The 18,420-nt window shown below is 42.8% G+C and overlaps 1 protein-coding gene across 4 annotated transcripts in view; it reads left to right on the plus strand.

The window, feature by feature from the left end:
• Nucleotides 1–6,159, plus strand: part of PI4K2B (phosphatidylinositol 4-kinase type 2 beta) — a 29,464-nt gene extending 23,305 nt beyond the window's left edge. For all 4 annotated transcript variants that reach the window (XM_078068459.1, XM_078068460.1, XM_078068461.1 and 1 more), the window contains exon 10: nt 3,735–6,159. In XM_078068459.1, the coding sequence (XP_077924585.1) occupies nt 3,735–3,908 (174 nt within the window). In that variant the 3' untranslated portion in view covers nt 3,909–6,159. The remainder of the gene's footprint in view (nt 1–3,734) is intronic.
• The last annotated feature ends 12,261 nt before the right edge of the window (nt 6,160–18,420 follow it).

Below are 18,420 nucleotides of genomic sequence, written 5' to 3' on the forward strand. Positions count from 1 at the left end.
TGTTTTATTATTTTTTATGTTTCAAGTTTTTATTTAAATTCTAGTTAGTTAACATGTAGTGCAATATTAGTTTCAGGAATAGAGTGTGGTGATTCATCACTGACAGACAACACCCAGTGCTCGTCACAAGTGTGCACCTTCATACCCATCCCCCATCTAGCCCATTCCCCACCCACCTCCCTCCATCAACCCTCAGTTTGTTCTCTGTCTTTAAGAGTCTAAGGTCATTCATTTTGTGTTCTATCTATGCCAGGCATATTACTATTACTGCGCCTGTTGGGAACACTGGACTTCGGGACATATTTATGTGAAATGTATTTTACATGTGGTCTGAAAAAATGGCAGAAATAATAAATAAAACTGCCCTAGGAATACACAGTGAACACCTATTCAGTGACTTTTAAACCAGAAGCTCATTTGCAGATTCAGTAATAAATGATGTTGAAGAAAAGAAAACGAACACTTGAGTAGCTCCTGAGTACTTTACCCCTGTGATGTTTGGTATCACTTATCCTTACAGCAGCTCTTCATAGTTCTCTGCGTTTTATGTGGAGGAAACTTGGCTCAACGGGGTTAAGTAACATGTTGAGTCTGTAAAATAAGGAGCTCTTCGTCTGGCACATCAGCTGCATTTAGGCATTGCCTCTGCCTGCGACCCTTCCCATCTCTTCTCTGGATTTAATGATCTTGTAAGTCGTATCCTGACCTCTTCTCCTGTCTTTTACAGTAGTCCAGAACCATCTCTCTAGAAGCACATCTGATCACGTCTCCTGTGACTTACGACTCCATGACTCCTGGGTGTGCATTGGTTCCAGTGCCGACTTAGAGCACAGGCCACGGGACCTTTGGCATTCTTCCTGCATCCATCCCATGCACCTGCCTTATCTCTGGGCAGTGGTGGCTTCCCCTAAGCCTGACCACTCCTAGCCATCCTTCCCTCCCGTTTCCCATTTCCCAGTGGCACCCTCATGTGCCTTCTTACCACTCCTCAGTTGCCTTTTCTTCTTCCTCTGGAGGACGGTTTTCCTACAAGCTCCAGCCCTATCTTCCTAGGCTCAGAGTTCTGTTTTCTGCAGCACTCCCTGGAAATACACTGGTGTCAGCCTTGACTCAAAAATCCGATGTTGAAACAGCATGTTGGGCATATTACTATTGCTTACTATCACTTAAAATCAACCAGAAAATAGGTGTGGTTTTACATAGTGCAGTAATTCTTATACCCACTAAAATTTGAGGACCAGTGAACTAGTCTAAAGGAGAGCAAAGTCTGTATGTGGAAGTCTGTGAGTTTATATCATCTGCCTTTGGCCTAACCATCACATCCCTACCCAGTTCTCAAATGTGGCATCGATGGAGACTAGAGTGTTTCTCCTTGCCTGCAGTGCTTAGTCTATTTCTAAAAATAGTCTTCTCTGATTAAATATATAATAATATATTTGTTTGTTCTTTCAGAAATGAAAAAATGGGTGATATCTAGGGGTGGGGGTCAGATTTTAAGTCAGGGCATAGGTCCACTGTTGTTAAAGTGTTCATTGCTTTTTATTCTAGTTATTTGTTCATATGGCTGTTTGTTTCTAGAATGTGTGTACTTTAAGGGCTCATATGGGTTTTTTTCTCCTGTTCAGTCTTCTCTCTGCCCCAACACAGTGCATGCACCATAGATGTTTCTTTAATAAGTAAATCCAAGATCATCAAGTGTCTTCTCAACTTTCAAAGAAACATTAATATTTAGGATAGTTTTAGGATTGAGTAATTTTTGCTATTATATATTTAAAAATTGTTAAGCTTGTAGAATGACTTTCATTTTCTTTATACTATTCTATTTTCCAGATTCTCTACAACAATCATGTCTTTAGAGTCAGGAAAATATTAGATATTACTTAAATTAGTGTGTTTAGACTAACGTTTTTAGAATAGAATTTTTAAAACCAGAAGAAGAAACTAACCAGAAGAAGAAACTAATAAATGTGCCCACATTTATTTTCATGATAAAAACAATGCTTATAAATGTGAATTTCATGAATTCTTTGTGTCTTGTTATCCAAGTATAGCCAGCCTAGAAGATTTTAAGGGAAGAACTTAAAAGGGATCCTAAATACAGTGAGTAACTACTGTAGCTAGTAAAGATTTATTTCCCTGAGGTGTTAAATACTTCAGATTTTCTAGGATCTAAACCGTCCAGTTTTATACTATTCAAAGTATTTGAATTTTATTTATTAGTATGGCTTTATGTTGAAACCTTTATGCTATCACTATTAAATAATCTTTACAGGAACCATTAAAATATATACTATCTGTATATTAAATATTTTCAAATACCTGAAGGAGACATCTTTGTTTCTAAAGTACATAACAAAGGGAGTTTTTTACCTGATATGCAGGAAAAAAAGAAATGAATTATTAAAATTTTATTTTATTTGAACAGAGTAGAATAGGCTGTAATCTATGCATTGAGTTTCATAACCTTATTTATGTGGTCAAGTAGCAATTCTGAGAGTATGTTTAAACATGGAATGTAATATATTTTACTCTTCCTAGTTTTATCTTTTCTATTTAAGAGTAAACTCTTAAATGAAACTTTATTTTAAATGGCTACCTTCCCTAAATCTTTAACCCCCTGGCCTTGCCTCATGCTTTCCCATCACACTTTTACCCTGTAATACTTGGTATAATTTACTGATTCATGCTTCATGACTCCTCCCCCTGCTAAAATGTAAGCCTTATGGAAGCAGGGGTTTTGTTTGGTTTTTTCCTGTTGTAGCCCCAGCGCTTGGAGCCTAGCACGTAGTAGGCGTGCAATAATTTTTTTGCTGGATGAGTGGATAAGGCAAGTATGTAGTTAAAAGCAGACTATTTTTTCTTTAAGTTTTTATTAAATTCCAGCTAACATACAGTGTAATATTTGTTTCAGGTATACAATTGAGTGATTCAACACTTCCATACAACACTTGGTGCTCATCACAAGTGCCCTCTTTAATCCCATCCCCTATTTCCCTCGTCCCCCCACCCACTTCCCCTCTGGTAACTATCAGTTCTCTATAGTTAAGAGTCTGTTTCTTGGTTTGCCTCTCTCTTTTTTTCCCCTATGATAGTTTGTTTTGTTTCATGAATTCCACATATGAGTGAAATCATATGGTATTTATCTTTCTCTGACTTATTTTGCTTAGCATAATACTCTCTAGCTCCATCCACATCATTGAAAATGGCAAATTTCATTTTTTCTTGTGGCTGAGTAATAATCCATTGTATATTTTATATATACATATATATATATGTTCCACATCTTCTTTACCCATTCATCAGTGGTGGCCGTTTGGGCTCCTTCCATACACTGCTGGTGGGAATGCAAGCTGGTGCAGCCACTCTGGAAAACAGTACGGAGGTTCCTCAAAAAGTTAAAAATAGAGCTACCCTACGACCCAGCAATTGCACTAATAGGAATTTACACAAAGAATACAAAAATACTGATTTGAAGGGTTACATGCCCCCTGATGTCTATAGCAGCACTATCAACAATAGCCAAATTATGGAACAAGCAGACAACTTAGACCCGTCTTGGTTTAGCTTCTATGTCAGATGGAGAATGTGGAGCCATTTACTTTACTCGGTCTGTTGGGCATAAATGGATGAAATAAAAATTGTAGTTCTGAATAAATGGTTAAAATCACGTCAGTGAACTGAAGGAAGGTTTTTTATCTTACTTGAACTAGTGAAAATCTCTCTTCTTCGTACAGATCTTAAATCTTACGCAGGCGCTGAAAGACGGGAAGAGTCCTGTGCAGCTGGTGCAGATGCCGTGTGTGCTTGTGGAGCGCAGTCAGGGTGGAAGTCAGGGTCGGATCGTCCATCTGAGCAGTGCCTTCACCCAGACCGTCCACTGCAGGAAGCCGTTCTTTTCCTCCTGGTAGCAGACGTAAGAGTAAAAGAAACAAACCGTTTGGCACAGTGTCGTTAAAACAATACAGTAATGCAAATCTGCTGTTCAGAGCTCCCATTGCCAAAACCTCAAATAATGTAAGTCTTTTTAAAAGGTTATCTTTTGAATGTAATCAAAAGTTTACAGTTTTTTTTGTCCAAATATTAAATTTCTATTTCAGGGAAGCAGTGATAAATCTTCTATATTGTATTTTTGTAGAAAAATTGTATTTTATGTTGTTGATGTTAGTTTAAAAGGTAATTTCATGGTTTATACGTTCTGAAATGACTGTAACTACTTTAGAATTCCAAGTAGAAAAATAAGGTATTTGTTGACTTTGAATAACTTTTTATATTCTTTTTTAAACATTGAGAAGGATGTTCATGTTCACTCTTCTTACATTATAAAAGGCCTTCGAGGGTGAAACTGCTCTTACAAACTTTAATAAGCGGTTAATAGAAAAACAGGTAAGAATAGAGCAATGTTGCCTTAATTGAAAAAGCTGCTATTTTAGAACTTGAATAAGTCCCTAAAGTGACCATTGTTAGGGACCAGAAAGTTATATTTTGGTTGAGTAAAAAGTGACCATTTTATTTTCTGTACTTCAGAATATTTTTGGTCAATTATTTTGTTATAGTAAGGAAACAAATCTAAAGATATTCCCCCTTCTTTTAAAAAAAAAAAAATGGAAACAACTGAGACTGGAGGGGACTAACATGAAATTAAGGCAGATCTCCAATATTTTGAAATTCCAAAATAGCATTAAAAGTCCCTTTTGTTTCTTGCATGGGATCAGTTACTTAATCAGTTAGTACTTTAGAGTACTGATATTACTCAGTTTAGTAGTTCAGTTGGTATTAACTTCACTGAAAAGTAAACCATACCTCAAAGTGTATATTGGATTGCATTTTGGGGTTCTAGGGCATAAGTCCTTAAAAATAACAGTCATATTGTAGGGTACTTGAAATTACCAGTGTTAGTTTAATTAAGAGTCAACTTTAAAATATCAGCCCTAACTAACGGGGAACATGACAAAGATAACCGTAAAGTCATTTATATTTGATTTTGAAAATCAGTATACCAGACATCCTAGGACTTTGTAGCACCTTTAACTCACCAAGTGATTTAAATTGAGACGAGCCCAGTCCAAAGATTTGATTACAAGGAACCAGAAGCTTCATTCTTTTCTTCAGGCCCAAACAAGTAACATTACCACTCAAACTAAACTGGCAGTTTGAGTTCTGGGCCTTTTGGTTTTTTAGCTTTCTGTCTTGTGATTTTTTTTTAATTAAATATTTTCGTGTAAAAAATATTTCATGAAGGTTAAATTAGGACAGAAGACAGGTCTGCAGATCCCCCTTCCTTCACCTCTTTCTCCTGGTCTCTGTGGATGTGGCGAATAAGAACACTGCTGTCTCAGTACACGCCCCCTAGACACCGTGGTCGCCTGCCTCCCCCGACCTCCTGCCGTCTTCATGCTGAGAGCATGGGAAACTGACTGGAAATTCAAAACTCAACTACCATCTTCAGATAAATACTAGTGATTAAAATGTGCCTTTTGAAGATGTGTTCTTAAAGAAATAAGTTGTTACAATGTGAGTACTGCTTTCATAAAATGGTTTTTTAGTATTTTGAGAATTGCTATATTAATTTTTATAATGGAAAACTTAGTAAATTCCTACTGTTTTATATCCTGAAGTTAAAAATAGTGTGGAACTATTTTTTAAATGGCCTCATCAGGCTAGAAGAGTAAAGTTGAAATATTTAAGATATGATCATAAGTCAGAGTACATTGGTTATATTTTGTAAATTTTCATGAACTTGATTCTTATTTAAATATTGTGTTAATTTTTTTCAATGAGTATATTTATAGTGTCAAACTTGGTAGACTAATCATTGCTTAAGGTCACGGTTCTCCTGAAGTACGTATATTGAATATTTAGAATATTTGTGAACACATTTATGTTTATGAATGATGGCAAACCACCATTTCCCTCGTATATTAGTAGTATAGTTTAATTCTTTAAAATTCTAAAAGCCATATTTAACTGGAACCTTTATAATTGGAGACATTTTACTTTTGTTTAATTATATGCTTTCTTATTCTCCTCCGAATTTGTCAGCAGTTGGAGGCTGTGGAAAACCTGTGGAAGGTTTTTTGCAGACTTGAAAACAGTTTGAGTCACAATTTTTTTTTTTATTTAAAGTTTTGTACCGATGGAATTAAAGCCTTATTAAAAACAGATAGCGAGTGTTCTTTAATCACATTACATCCGAAATCCTCTTACAGACGCATGAAGAGCTAGGCAGGGTCTTACGTCTGATAGTCCGTCTTTTCTCCCAAGGTGCTTGGGCAACGGTACAGAGTTGTGGCAAAGATTGACAGAGTGTCGCTCTGCCTCTGCCCAGCCTCTGTTGCAGTTCGTCCAGGGCCAGTGACACGTGGGGACGAGTGATTGACGTGACTTCTGATCTGGCAGTAAAACTCACTGCCTTCACCTGCAGTGGCCATGATTGACCACCTCTTCTCTTCCTGTTGGCATATATACAAAGAATTCACAGAATGCACACGGCCGGGGCCTGTTGGTCACGGCTTAGGGAACCACCAGGAGAGCGCGCCGACTGACGTGAGCAAGAAACAAGCGCTTGTGTTGAGTCACGGAAGTCTGGAATTTATGTGTTGCTGTAGCATAGTCTGCCCTATTCTGGGCATTATAATAGAAAAATACAAATCATTTTAAAATAAAAAATCACTTTTAGGAGGCGCCATGGTAGCAACAGCAGGTGGTTTTTTAATCTCCCCAAACCCCCAGGTGCTATGTTATAGCAAAAGAAGAAAACACCGTGACACCATCTTCACTAAAATTAGGTGGTAAGTAACCCTGTGAATCCCAGAATCTGAGCAGTTTGGGCTAAAACCATCAATAGCAGTAAGATCACAGGGGAACAGAGGTTTTAGAGGAGTGAGCAGAAGCAAAGTAAGGGGACTAGTGGTGGGGAAACAGACAGGTCTGTTGAGCATTCGGCTGCCAGCTGGGAATAGGAGCCCACAGAAAGGTACGAGAGTGCTAGGGTGACCTGGTCTGCAGAGTTCTCAGAAGTAGCCCCGGGGAGCACGTGGGCCTGGCCTGAGGGAAATGATGGGTGTGGAGCACACATTGGCAAAGGAAGGACTGCGCGGGAACAGGTAAAGGAGAGAAGGTTCGGACGCGGGTGGAAGAGGGGATCCAAGGAGACCGAATATGGAAAGTACTAACACAGTACACAGAAAACCATGTTCTCCAACCCTGCGTAGTAACTGCAGCAGAGAGAAGCCTCGAACCACAATTAGGAAACTATTCTGGCCCACCTCACCTCCTACACAGGAATCTTCTAAAAAGACAGGGAAATCCTTCTCACTTAAACACAACCCACATCTTACACTGTGCTCTAAGAGAAGGATAACGACCTGTGTAACATACCCACAGGAAGCGAAGATACCCAAAAACATTTGCAAAGCAGAGGAAATAAGTGATCTAATATTTTTAAAAATTATGAAGAAATTCAAGGAATGATAGAAGCTTAAGAAAGAAGGCTGTAACATCAATATTGGAAAAGCTCAGATTAGATAGCAAGCAACAGGAGGAAATAAAATGAGAGCTGACAGGGCTCAGAGCAAATATTAGAGTTAAAAATACACTTCAGAAATAAACTGGAAGGAATACAAGAGCAAACAGACAACAAATCCACAAAAACCCTACGGCAAACATCATACTGTTGGAAAGTCTCAAGGATCTGTGTTAGTTTTCTATTGCTGCTGTAATAAATGGCCACAAACTTTAGTGACAAAACCAATACAGATCCGTTATTTTAAAAGTTCTGCAGGTTTGAAGTCTGATGCAGGTTTCACGGGGCTAGAATCACGGGGTGAGTCTGTTTTCCTACCATTGCCGGTTTCTAGAGGCCTCACACATTCCTTGACTTGAAGCCCTCTTCCTCCCATCTACAAAGCCAGCGACAAGAGGTTGAATTCTTTTCCCATCACATAGCTCTGACACTGACTTCTGCATCCGTCTTGCATTTTTAAGGACCCTTGTGATTACATTGGGTCCACCCAGATGACCTAGGTTTTCTCCCTATTTTAAGGCCTGCTGATACACAACCTTAATTCCATCAGCAGCGTTAACCTCCCTTGGCCATACAACATGTTCACAAGTTCTGGAGAGCAGGACATGGGCATTTCGGGGGCGCTATTATTCTGCCTTCTGTACTTTCCCTCAGAGATTGGTTACGTGGTAAGGATGCCTGCTTTCGTTGCTCTTGCTCAATATTGTACTGGAGAGCCTATAACCAGCGCAGTCAAGGCAGGCAAGAGGCAAAAGGCAGGAGGATCAGAAATTAAGAAATGAAACAAGGAAACAGATTTCCTTGAGTTGGGATCCAGTCAGATTTTATTCATTGCATTTGTTTGTTCCATCTTCTAATCTAGAACAGTTCTTTCACTTTCCCCACAACAGTAACTTTTGGAACATCCTCCCTTCTGAATTTGTGTAATTATTTCCTCTTACTGTTTAGCTTGATCTTCTATTCCCTACATTTTCTATAAACTGGAGGTGAGATCTGAAAGCTTGACTCAGTTCAGGTTAAACATTTTTGACAAGAATATTTCATAGATGACTCTGCACATTTCATACTGCATTTACATCAAGAGTTAGATAAAAGAGATCTCATTTTTATTGAAGAATTCATCATGGTAGGGGAGGAAGTCCCAAAGGAGCCAGAGAGCTATGGCGGTAGGAACTCTGTTCACAAATCAAATCATCTTGTCTGTGTAGAGGATGGTTAGATTCCCCCCGCCCATTTCTTTGAAAACTTAATTTTTGTCCCATCTTCTTTATCAATGACTTTTTCTAAGTTAGCTCTCTTTTCGATGATGATGATGATGATGATGATGAAGGATGGATGATAAAGACGAGTTGGTTTTCATCAAGCAAATGTACTAATCTGTCACAATATCAAAAGAATATTGTCATGAGTGATATTCATTAAGCCTAAAATCTCAAGAATAAAATTCATAACTTAAAACAAAGCTGTATTTCACTTCTGTGAGCTTTCATTCTTTGCTGTGAGCTATTTTGCTATTTACTCGGTGCTTTTCATAGGAAGATCCCTAAATATTAAGTGGGCTCATGGATTGAACAGTGTAAGTACATAACAAAAATGAATTTATCTAAGCAAACTGCATTATTAATCAGAATCATTTTATTCAGTAAGTTTTTAGCCTGTTTCAAAATCCATGTAAAGAGTTTTTTGAGAAAGTAAATCCTAACCTTTAGAGTTTTTATTCTAACACCAAATAATGCAATAGATTTGACTTTTGTCATTTCAAAATACTGTAAACTTACTTATGTTCTAATGTTGCGTATCTTCAATAAATGGAAAGTCTGCCACGATTCTCTTTTGACTAAGAATTTTAAATTGGAATAGACCTGTATTTAAGTCCTGGTTCTGCCCCTTATTAGCTCTGTGTCCTTGGACAGAACTTGCGAATCTCCCAAACCAGCTTTCTCACCACATGTAAAATACACAAGCTAATGGTAACTTCAGAGGTTTGTAACAAGAACATTTAAGACACATTTTGTGAAAAGTGTGGTACAAATTCTGGTAGTTAGCGGCGCCTGGGTGGCTCAGTTGGTTAAACAGCTGCCTTCAGCTCAGGTCATGATCTCTGGGTCCTGGGATCGAGCCCCACGTCGGGCTCCCTGCTCAGCTTGGATCCTGCTTCTCCCTCTCCCTCTGCCTCTCCTCTGCTTGTGTGCTTTCTCTCTCTCTCTCTGTCAAATAAATAAATAAAATCTTAAAAAAAATTCTGATAGTTATGGATTGGGTTTCTATCCAAGCATCTGCCTGTATGCATTAATGGCATTTTTGGATTTTAGGCTTTAGATGATGAAATAAGGCTATTTCTGTGTTTATGGGTTTGGATTATTGCATAAAGAGCATATGTGCACGTGCAAATATATGGATTTGAAAAACATCTTTCCTGGAGCATTGGCCACAGATTTAGAATGAAAAGGCTATCTTCAAGCTCTCCGTGATGTGTGAGAGGGAAAGGCACCTGAGGTCACTGGATAAAAGTAAGCGATTTCTCCAAACCTGATCCTCTGAGAAACTAAATGACATCTCAAAAGGTATTTGTTTCAAATCCTGACGCCAAGTTCCAGCCAGTGAAATGCTCACGTGGCCGTCGATGGCTGTACTTCTGCCTGTGGGTTTTTTAGACCTAAAAATTGAAAGCATGTGAAATCAAAAAGAAGCAGCGAGTCTACTCTGTATACAAAGAGGTGTTCATTTTTCCTTTGACTCCGAGAAGCCTGGCTGCTCCTCGGCTCTGTTACACAGTTCCCACCTGACAGTTCAGGCCTCTGAAACTACAGAGGCTTGCGGAAAGAGTGGGAAAAGCAGATAGCCCTGCCTTTCCCAAGAGTCAGACAGTCGTCCACACATTCAAGGCTGATCCCTTGGCTGCCAGGGAACTGGTTTAACCGGATTCAGAGATGCTCATGCCTGAATGCCTGTCATGACAAATACGACGGCCTTTTATCTCAGTGGGGCTTTGGGACCAATCCAGAAAGCTATTCTATCCTTCAAGTGCTTGTTTTAAATTGCACTACTTAAAGGTAATCAGGAACTGTATTTAAACCAAGGTACTGGTTTAATCCAAGGTCGCCACTGCCCTAGCATAGGTTGTTTTTTTTTTTTTTTTAAGATGTTTATTTATTAGAGAGAGAGAGAGCATAAGCAGGGGGAGGGGCAGAGGGAGAGGGAGAAGCAGGCTCCCGGCTGAGCAGGGAGCGCAATGCCGAGCTGATCCCCGGACCCTGAGATCATGACCTGAGCTGAAGGCAGACGCTTAACCGACTGAGCCCCCCAGGCGCCCCCCAGCATAGTTTCTAAGCGAGTTAACATCTATAGCTACACTTGCTATCCGTGCTGCGCGAGAGGAGTTGGAAATGCCGAATTCCCGGAATCACTAGCTAAAATGCTGCTCGTTTTTCTGGATGGCATCCCCCCTGATATGTTTCAAGGGTAAATATTATGAAGTTTCAAACATCTGTGGTTCAGAGAGGGCAAGTTTCATTGTTGATACAGAAATTTAGCATAATCTGTAGAAGAATGCAGTTAAAGAAAAAGCCTTTTGACTCGGACTTGGAAACGTGTTTCATATGTAAATGCTTAGCATGACCTCATTGTTACATTATAACAAAGTAGTCAGATGCACATGCTTTCTTATAATGAGTACACTTAGATTTAAGATAAGTAAGGTTGAAAGGTAGCAGAATAGGCCACTCCCAAATATGTCACTTTGGCATAAGGATGATCTTGAGCTGAAGGCAATTGAGAGGATGCAGATCTAAGAAGAGCCCTCTGCCTTCCCCCTATATTTGCCTAAAAGCAGGACATAGGTAAAGATGCCACCCCCTCCCTCCCCCACACACACCTACAAGGACAGAACTTAATCAGTGCAGACAATTCTAGACCCTTACCATTGTTTCCCCATATCCTTGCTTTCCCCCAGTTTGGGAAGCTCAAAGTCCTTTTCCTTTGTTTTGTCATGTCTCTAAAAATACACTGTTCTTTTGTGAAGGCGCTGTCTAAGCCCCATTTCTAACCAGCCCTTTGAGTTACTCATCTCTAAGCTCCCCTGTGTATGCTGGACACACCTGCTAATGAACTTCCGCTTGCTTTTTCTCTTGTTAATCTGTCTTTTGTTAGTCTAATGTATGGGGCCTCAGCCAGAGAACCCAAGATGGGTAGAAGAAAAAGATTTTTTTCCTTCCCCTCCAAGGTCAACTAGATTCTAGTGGAGGTTCTATTCATAATTCGGGGTGGTATTTGAGTTTCCCATGCATGTATGTATGTGTGTACGTGTGAGTGTTTATCTAACAGCGCTACCACTTATAAAGTCCTTACTTTGCCATGGGCTGTGTGGAGTGTTTTTCATGCTGGACATCTTCTAATTGCCCATCCAGATCTGCTTTCCACTTTTCCCCTCCTGCTCTGTGCTCTGGCAGGCTGACCTCCACGGACGCCGTCAACAGGCACCCCCACATCTCATCTCTGTTGGTTTTTGCCAGTAGGAACCATTGACAGATGAAAGCTCTGGGGTCCGAAGGGGGAGAGTGAGGTTGGAGTATTTACCCCCGAGCTTCTTCCCTGTGGGCTTGTCATGGTTGACCGAGGTCCTGTGCTGAAGGTCATGGCTCTTGTAGGCCTGCCCCTTCCATGTCTCCCCTCGGCCCTGAAGACCCAGGGGTGGGAACGGCACTCTGCTGCTAATAGCCCTAAGAGAATGCACAGTCCCTGGGGAGCTGAACAGAACTTAGCCCCTAAGCTGGTGAACAGCCCCCTTATAAAACACCCCTCCACTTCCCCACTGGAGCATGTCCTCTGTTTCCTGCCAGGATCCTGAATGTCCCACACATGATCTCATTCCATTCTTCTGGCAAGCAGGAAGATTTGTATTATTACCCCATAGTATGCCGGAGAAAGTCTCGGAGATGTTAAACAGCCTGTCTGAACTTACATAATTCGTTTGTAGGTGACGGGGCAGGATTCGAAGGAAGATCTGTGTGACTCAGTCGTCCTGCCTGCCCCTCACCCACCTGCACAATATTGCATTACCGCTGTGGTCCCAACCTTTTCCCTTTGTCCTCTTTCTGTAAATAACGCTTTGTAGACCCCCTTGATTGTCGTAAAATGAAGTCATACATAATAGATCTACCTCAAGGCCTAATTTTAAATAAAATACATAAAATTTTTTTCTTTTGTTCTTTTCTTTTTTTAAGTAGGCTCCACACCCAGTGCAGAGCCCAACATGGGACTTGAATTCACGACCCTGAGATCAAGACCTGAGCTGAAATCAAGAGTCGGACGCCTAACCAACTGAGCCACTGAGGCACCCCTGTAAAATATTTTAAAATAAGAGGACAGTTACTCTTATTTTAAACACATATGAAAACATGTGTTTCATATGTAAATGCTTAGCATGACCTCATTGTTACATTGTAACAAAGTTAGATGCACATGCTTTCTTATAATGAGTATACTTAGATTTAAGATAAGTAAGACAAAACTGAATTTTTTACTTATACAGGACATTTTTTTTAAGACTTTATTTATGTGAGACAGAGTGTGTGAGAGAAAGAGAGCATGAGTGGAGGGTGGGGGTGGGAGTAGGGGCAGAGGGAGAGGAAGAAGCAGGCTCTCCGCTGTGCAGGGAGCCCGATGCGGGACTCAATCCCAGAACCCTGGGATCAGGGCCCAAGCCGAAGGCAGGCGCCCGACCGACTGAGCCACCCAGGTGCCCCTATATAGGACATTTTAAAATCAGAGCTAAATTAGGAGATTCGTGTAGGATCACTCCTAAGCTGGACTCAATTTTTTTGCTCAAAAATATTCACTCTATCCCTCCACCTCCAAGGCAGGAGAATACTTTTATTTTTCCAACCCTTGATTTTTGGGCTTGCCAATGTGGCCTGCTTTGACCAAGTGGCATAATAGCAGGCAAGACTGGAATAAGGCTTGAAAGGTGCTGTGCAGTGGGACTTGCCCTCTTGTACCTCTGCCCTGATCGTGAGAGGAGCTCCTCCCAGCTATCTGCTGGCCCTGCAGCCTGGGCCCATGGTGAGACACGTGGGGCAGACCTGAGCCCGACCCAAGTGCGGAGCCAAGCACAGCAGACTGAGTCTGAAGCAGAACCACCCAGCTGAGCCCAGCCTAGATCGGCCAACCCCCAGCCAACCCAAGATGCATGGGGGAGAATGACTGCTCTTTTTAGCCACTTTGCTTTGGACTGGCTTGTTCCCCAGAAGTTGCGGACAGATATAATATGGTGACTGTAACAGCTATAAAGGCAGGTACAGAGGGATTGTTTGGGGGGCACTCAGATAACATGAGCCATGTGGCTATCGTTCATGCGAGTTTTCCACAAGGGTGAACGATTCTTTTTTTTCTATCTGGACAAAAGCAAAGTATAATTTCCCCCTTGATACGCACAGCAGTTGCATTCCTGGCATATTCAGGTATGTTAAAATGGTACAAAAATATTTTGTGTTTGTGTAAATCAAAGTTAGATTCTAGGTTCAAGTAAGTAGCAATATATTATTTGCCTACATACATGTCTTTCCAGATTCTAAAAAAAAGTTGTGCAAGACTTAGTGGCATGGGACTGTCCCAACTGTTACAAATCATTTGGCACCTAACCCCTAACCTTCCAAATTCCAGTAGGGCCCCCCCAAACCTTGTGATGACCAAAAACACCTCTGCACATTTCCAAAATGCTCCCTGGGAGGTGGCATGGCCCTTGTTGGAATCACTAGATGAAGAGACTCAGTGGTCCCTTCTGAGTCTGATTTTAGTTGTCATTTAATCAGTAAATATGTATTAAATGTCTGTTAGGTGTCAGCACTGCGGATAGAAGAATATACAACCATTGCTGTCAAAGGGCTTACAGCGTAGAGGGAAACACAAGCCAGCAATCAGACAATTGTAATGTGGAGTAATAATTAAAACCACTGAGGTACATTCGGGCTGCGGCAGGAGCACCTAGGAGGAGCACCCAACCTGATCTTGGGGGCTCGGGGCTAAATAAAATCCTAAAAAAAAACCAAAACACGCAAGTAGCTTAAATAGATGAGGGTTTATTCTCACATAAAAGAATTGTAGTCAGACCAGTTCCTCCTATCTTTTTGCCTTCTTTCTCTCGGTTACCTCAAGGTCCAAAATGGCTGCTGGAGCTTCAGTCATCACAACTGCATTCCACCAGAAGGAAGGCAAAGGGGCAAAGAATAAGGAGATAAATCTCCCAGTGGAGTCAGTTCCTTTAAGGGTCTTACAGGGGACGTCTTCGTAGTCTGGGGTTGGGATTGACTGATGGTGGGGTACAGTAGGGCTCCCCTGAAAGCAGGCAACGCCACGGGGCTGGTCACACACCAGGGCTCCCTGTGCATCAGGCTGAGGATCGACTCCGGCTGCAACGACATCTCTGCCTCGGCTCTACCCCTGCCTTTCCAGCTCCCCTCACTTCTTTACAGGGTTTTTCCTTCCAAAGGCCACTTGCAAAAGAATCTACATGCCAGGGTCTGCGTGCAGGAACTCCATGTTCATTTTTAGCCTAAATCTGCCTTCTTATAATCTCACCTGGGATCTGGAATACATGGAATTCTCTTCCTTATAGGGGCTCCCTCAAACATTTGAGCACAGCCATAAAACAATAGTGTAATAACTAATGTGTACATATCACTGGGCTGTTGACAGAGTGCTCCGCGTTCTTTCTGTCATGTCCTCCAATGCGCCCAGTCCTTGATGGTAGTCATGGTTATTTCTACAGGCGAGGACACTGACGTTCAGATAGCGACCTCCCCAAGGTCACTTGGAAGATAAACGGCAGAGCTGGGCTCTCTGGGAGGAGGACTTAAAGCACCCAACGAGGTATATTACTTTGCTAGGGCTACTGTCACAAAGTGCCACAAACTGGGGGGCTTTAAACAACAGAAATGTATTCTCTCAAAGCTCTAGGGCTGTCAGCCATGCCATGCTCCCTCCCAAGGCTCGGGGGGACGATCCTTCCCTGCCTCTTCCTAGATTCTAGCCACCCCAGGCGTCACCTGGCTGGTGGCCGCAGGACTCCCATCTGTGCCTCCCTCTGTCTTCATGTGGCTTTCTCTGCGTGTCTCTCTGTGTCCTTTCCGCTCCTCAAAAGGTCACTCTTGTCAGATTCAGGGCTCACCGGAATCCAGTAGGATCTCACCTCTATCCTTAACCCATTACATCTGCAAAGACCCTATTTCAAGGTCACATTCTGAGGTTCTGGGTGGGTACAAATCTTTGGGGGAACACTACTTAACCCACCACCCATGGAGCTTTGCTTTTCATAGATTTATTTATTTTTAAGTTTCATTTCTTTTCTTTTTTTTTAAGATTTTATTTATTTAAGAGAGAGAGAGAGGGTGAGCGAGAGAGCACAAGCAGGGGGAGCAGCAGAGAGAGAGGGAGAAGCAGGCTCCCCACTGAGCAGGGAGCCAGACACAGGGCTCGATCCCAGGACCCTGAGATCATGACTTGAGCTGAAGGCAGTCGCTTAACCAACTGAACCACCCAGGTGCCCCTTAAGTTTCATTTCTCTGTGTTCCCAGGACCAGTCACTGTCACACACGTAAGCACACATTCTCTCCCGCCCCTTGTTCTCAGCTCTCATGCTAGAGGGGCGAGCGCAGGCAGGAAGAGACGGGTTGGTACAGCCCCTTCTGAGCTCGGAGTGCTTCCCAGGGGCTCCTTGTCTCTGCTGTTCTCTGAGGCCCCTTCCCCCGGGGGCTCCTGTCTGTCTGGCCCCAGGATGCTGGCCAAGCCCGCATCTCAGAAATGACCAGTGAGGCTCAGTAGCTTATCCAAGTGTCCTTACCTTCAGGGTGTTTGGTTCAGCGTGTCCTTGCTGTTTTTCAAAGATCTGAGGAAAACCCCACGAAGTCCCTTTGGATCCAAGTCCTTCCCCAACCAGGTTGTCAGAGTTCATGCTTTCCAGGGGTGGGGAGAGGTTTGGTGAGCTTTTCCCTCAGAAATCAAAGCAGAGAGGGAAAGTCAAGGGGATGCATGACTCTCTTGGTCAAGGGGTTGCCACAACAATACCACAGACCCGTGGCTTAAGCAGCAGAAAGTTACTTCTCACAGTTCTAGAGGCTGAGAAGCCCAAGATCAAGGTGCTGGGAGATTCAGAGAGCCTGCTGAGAGCCTGCTTCCTGGCCTGTGGGTGGTCTGCTCCTTCCTGTGTTCTCACAGGGCAGGGGGAGAGAGAGAGCCAGAGAGAGGAAGAGAGAGGGAGGGAAGAAGAGGGAGGGGGAGAGGTATGGAGGGCGAGCAAACTCTGGTGTCTCATCCTCTTCTTATAAGGGCATCAGTCCTATTTGGGGGCTCACCCTCATGACTTCATCTAAACCTAATTATATTCCAAAGGCCCCACACCATAACATTGGTGGTTAGAGTTTCAACATATGAGTTTGGCGGGGTTTGGGGTGGGGGGGACACAATTCAATCCATAGCAATGACCCTGTGAGCAGGGAAGCTAGGATCCATAACCAGAGAGCAGAGACAGCCACGGTGAAGTCTTTGTAGATTTCCTTCGGTTTTGATGGTCTCCCCCGACAGTTTTCCCTTTAAAAAGAACTAGGTCTGTGGGGTGCCTGGCTGGCTCAGGCTGTAGAGCATGCGACTCTTGATACCAGGTTCGTGAATTGGTGTAGAACTTTAATAATAATAATAATAAAGTAGGTCTGTGTACTTGCTTTGGGGCAGCAAGAAAAAGGGCAGGTGGGGAGACAGGGTTCCATGACAAGGGCCAGAAAAGATAGCTGGGGAGGAGGACAGGCAGACTGACAGGGGGTGTGGCAGGGAGAATGGAGAGCAGGGTTGGCTGGTCTTGACTGGCAAAGGGTTTCGAGGCATATTAATACACAGATACATCCATCCCATATAATGGCTACAGCCATAGAGCCATAGATTTGGTGTTCTTGGGTGGTGATTGATAGAACCAACCCCATCTCAAACTGGCTTAAAGAGACAAAGGAATTTATGACCCATATAAGGGAAAATTTCAGGCATGGCTGGATCTAGGTGCTCACATGGTATCCTCACACGTTCCTATTTCCTAGTTCTGCTCTGGCTTTTCTGCCAAGGCAGGTGCTCCTTAAGTGGTGGGAAACCACAACAACCGTAACTACCACAAAGACAACAGCCACGTGGTTGCTGCAGTGAAAGGTGCTTCAGGGACGGACTGTACCACTGGCCTCACCTCTTCACCCCCTTCTGACCCACGCCCTTTGCCAGGCTTGCAGCGCTTGCCCATGTGACTCGCTTGACCCAAAAGCATATGGCGGAAGTGACAGGGGCAGCTCCAAGCCTAGGCCTCCCGATTCTTGTCCCTTTCTCTTAACTCTTGTGCTCTGGCCATTCCCATGAGAAAGACGTTTCCAGGCTGGCCCACTGGTTCCAGGAGGGGGATGAGAGACACATGGGGCAGAGACGACTTACCCCTGCCAAGGCAACCCTAGACAAGACAGTCACCTGGCCCAGCCAAGATGGGAAGGCTGAACCTGTGTGACACGTGACCAATCAACATGACAGATGCCACTAAGATGACAAAATTTAACTATTGTAATTTCTTTCCTAACCATTCCAGCAGAGGCCCCCAGTCATCTGCCCAAACCCAAGCCAGCCCCTCTGGCCCTTTGTATTTCTCCCACTACATGGGCTAAAACTGGGGAGGGTTGGATTTCCAAAGGGAAACTGGGGGTTGGTTATAGAATACAGAGAAGTTGCTCAGCTGTGACTTACCAAATGCTCCTCGGGATTGAACCATTTTCTCTGCAGTAGCTTTGGAGGTGGGTAGTGCTTCTACCCCACTAACCAAGTAAGGAGTGAGTCTTCCTCCTGTCCTGTGGGAAGCTCAGGGGTTTGTCCACATCCTCCAG

Source organism: Halichoerus grypus, chromosome 3 (assembly GCF_964656455.1).
Source record: "Halichoerus grypus chromosome 3, mHalGry1.hap1.1, whole genome shotgun sequence".
Lineage (NCBI taxonomy): Eukaryota > Metazoa > Chordata > Mammalia > Carnivora > Phocidae > Halichoerus > Halichoerus grypus.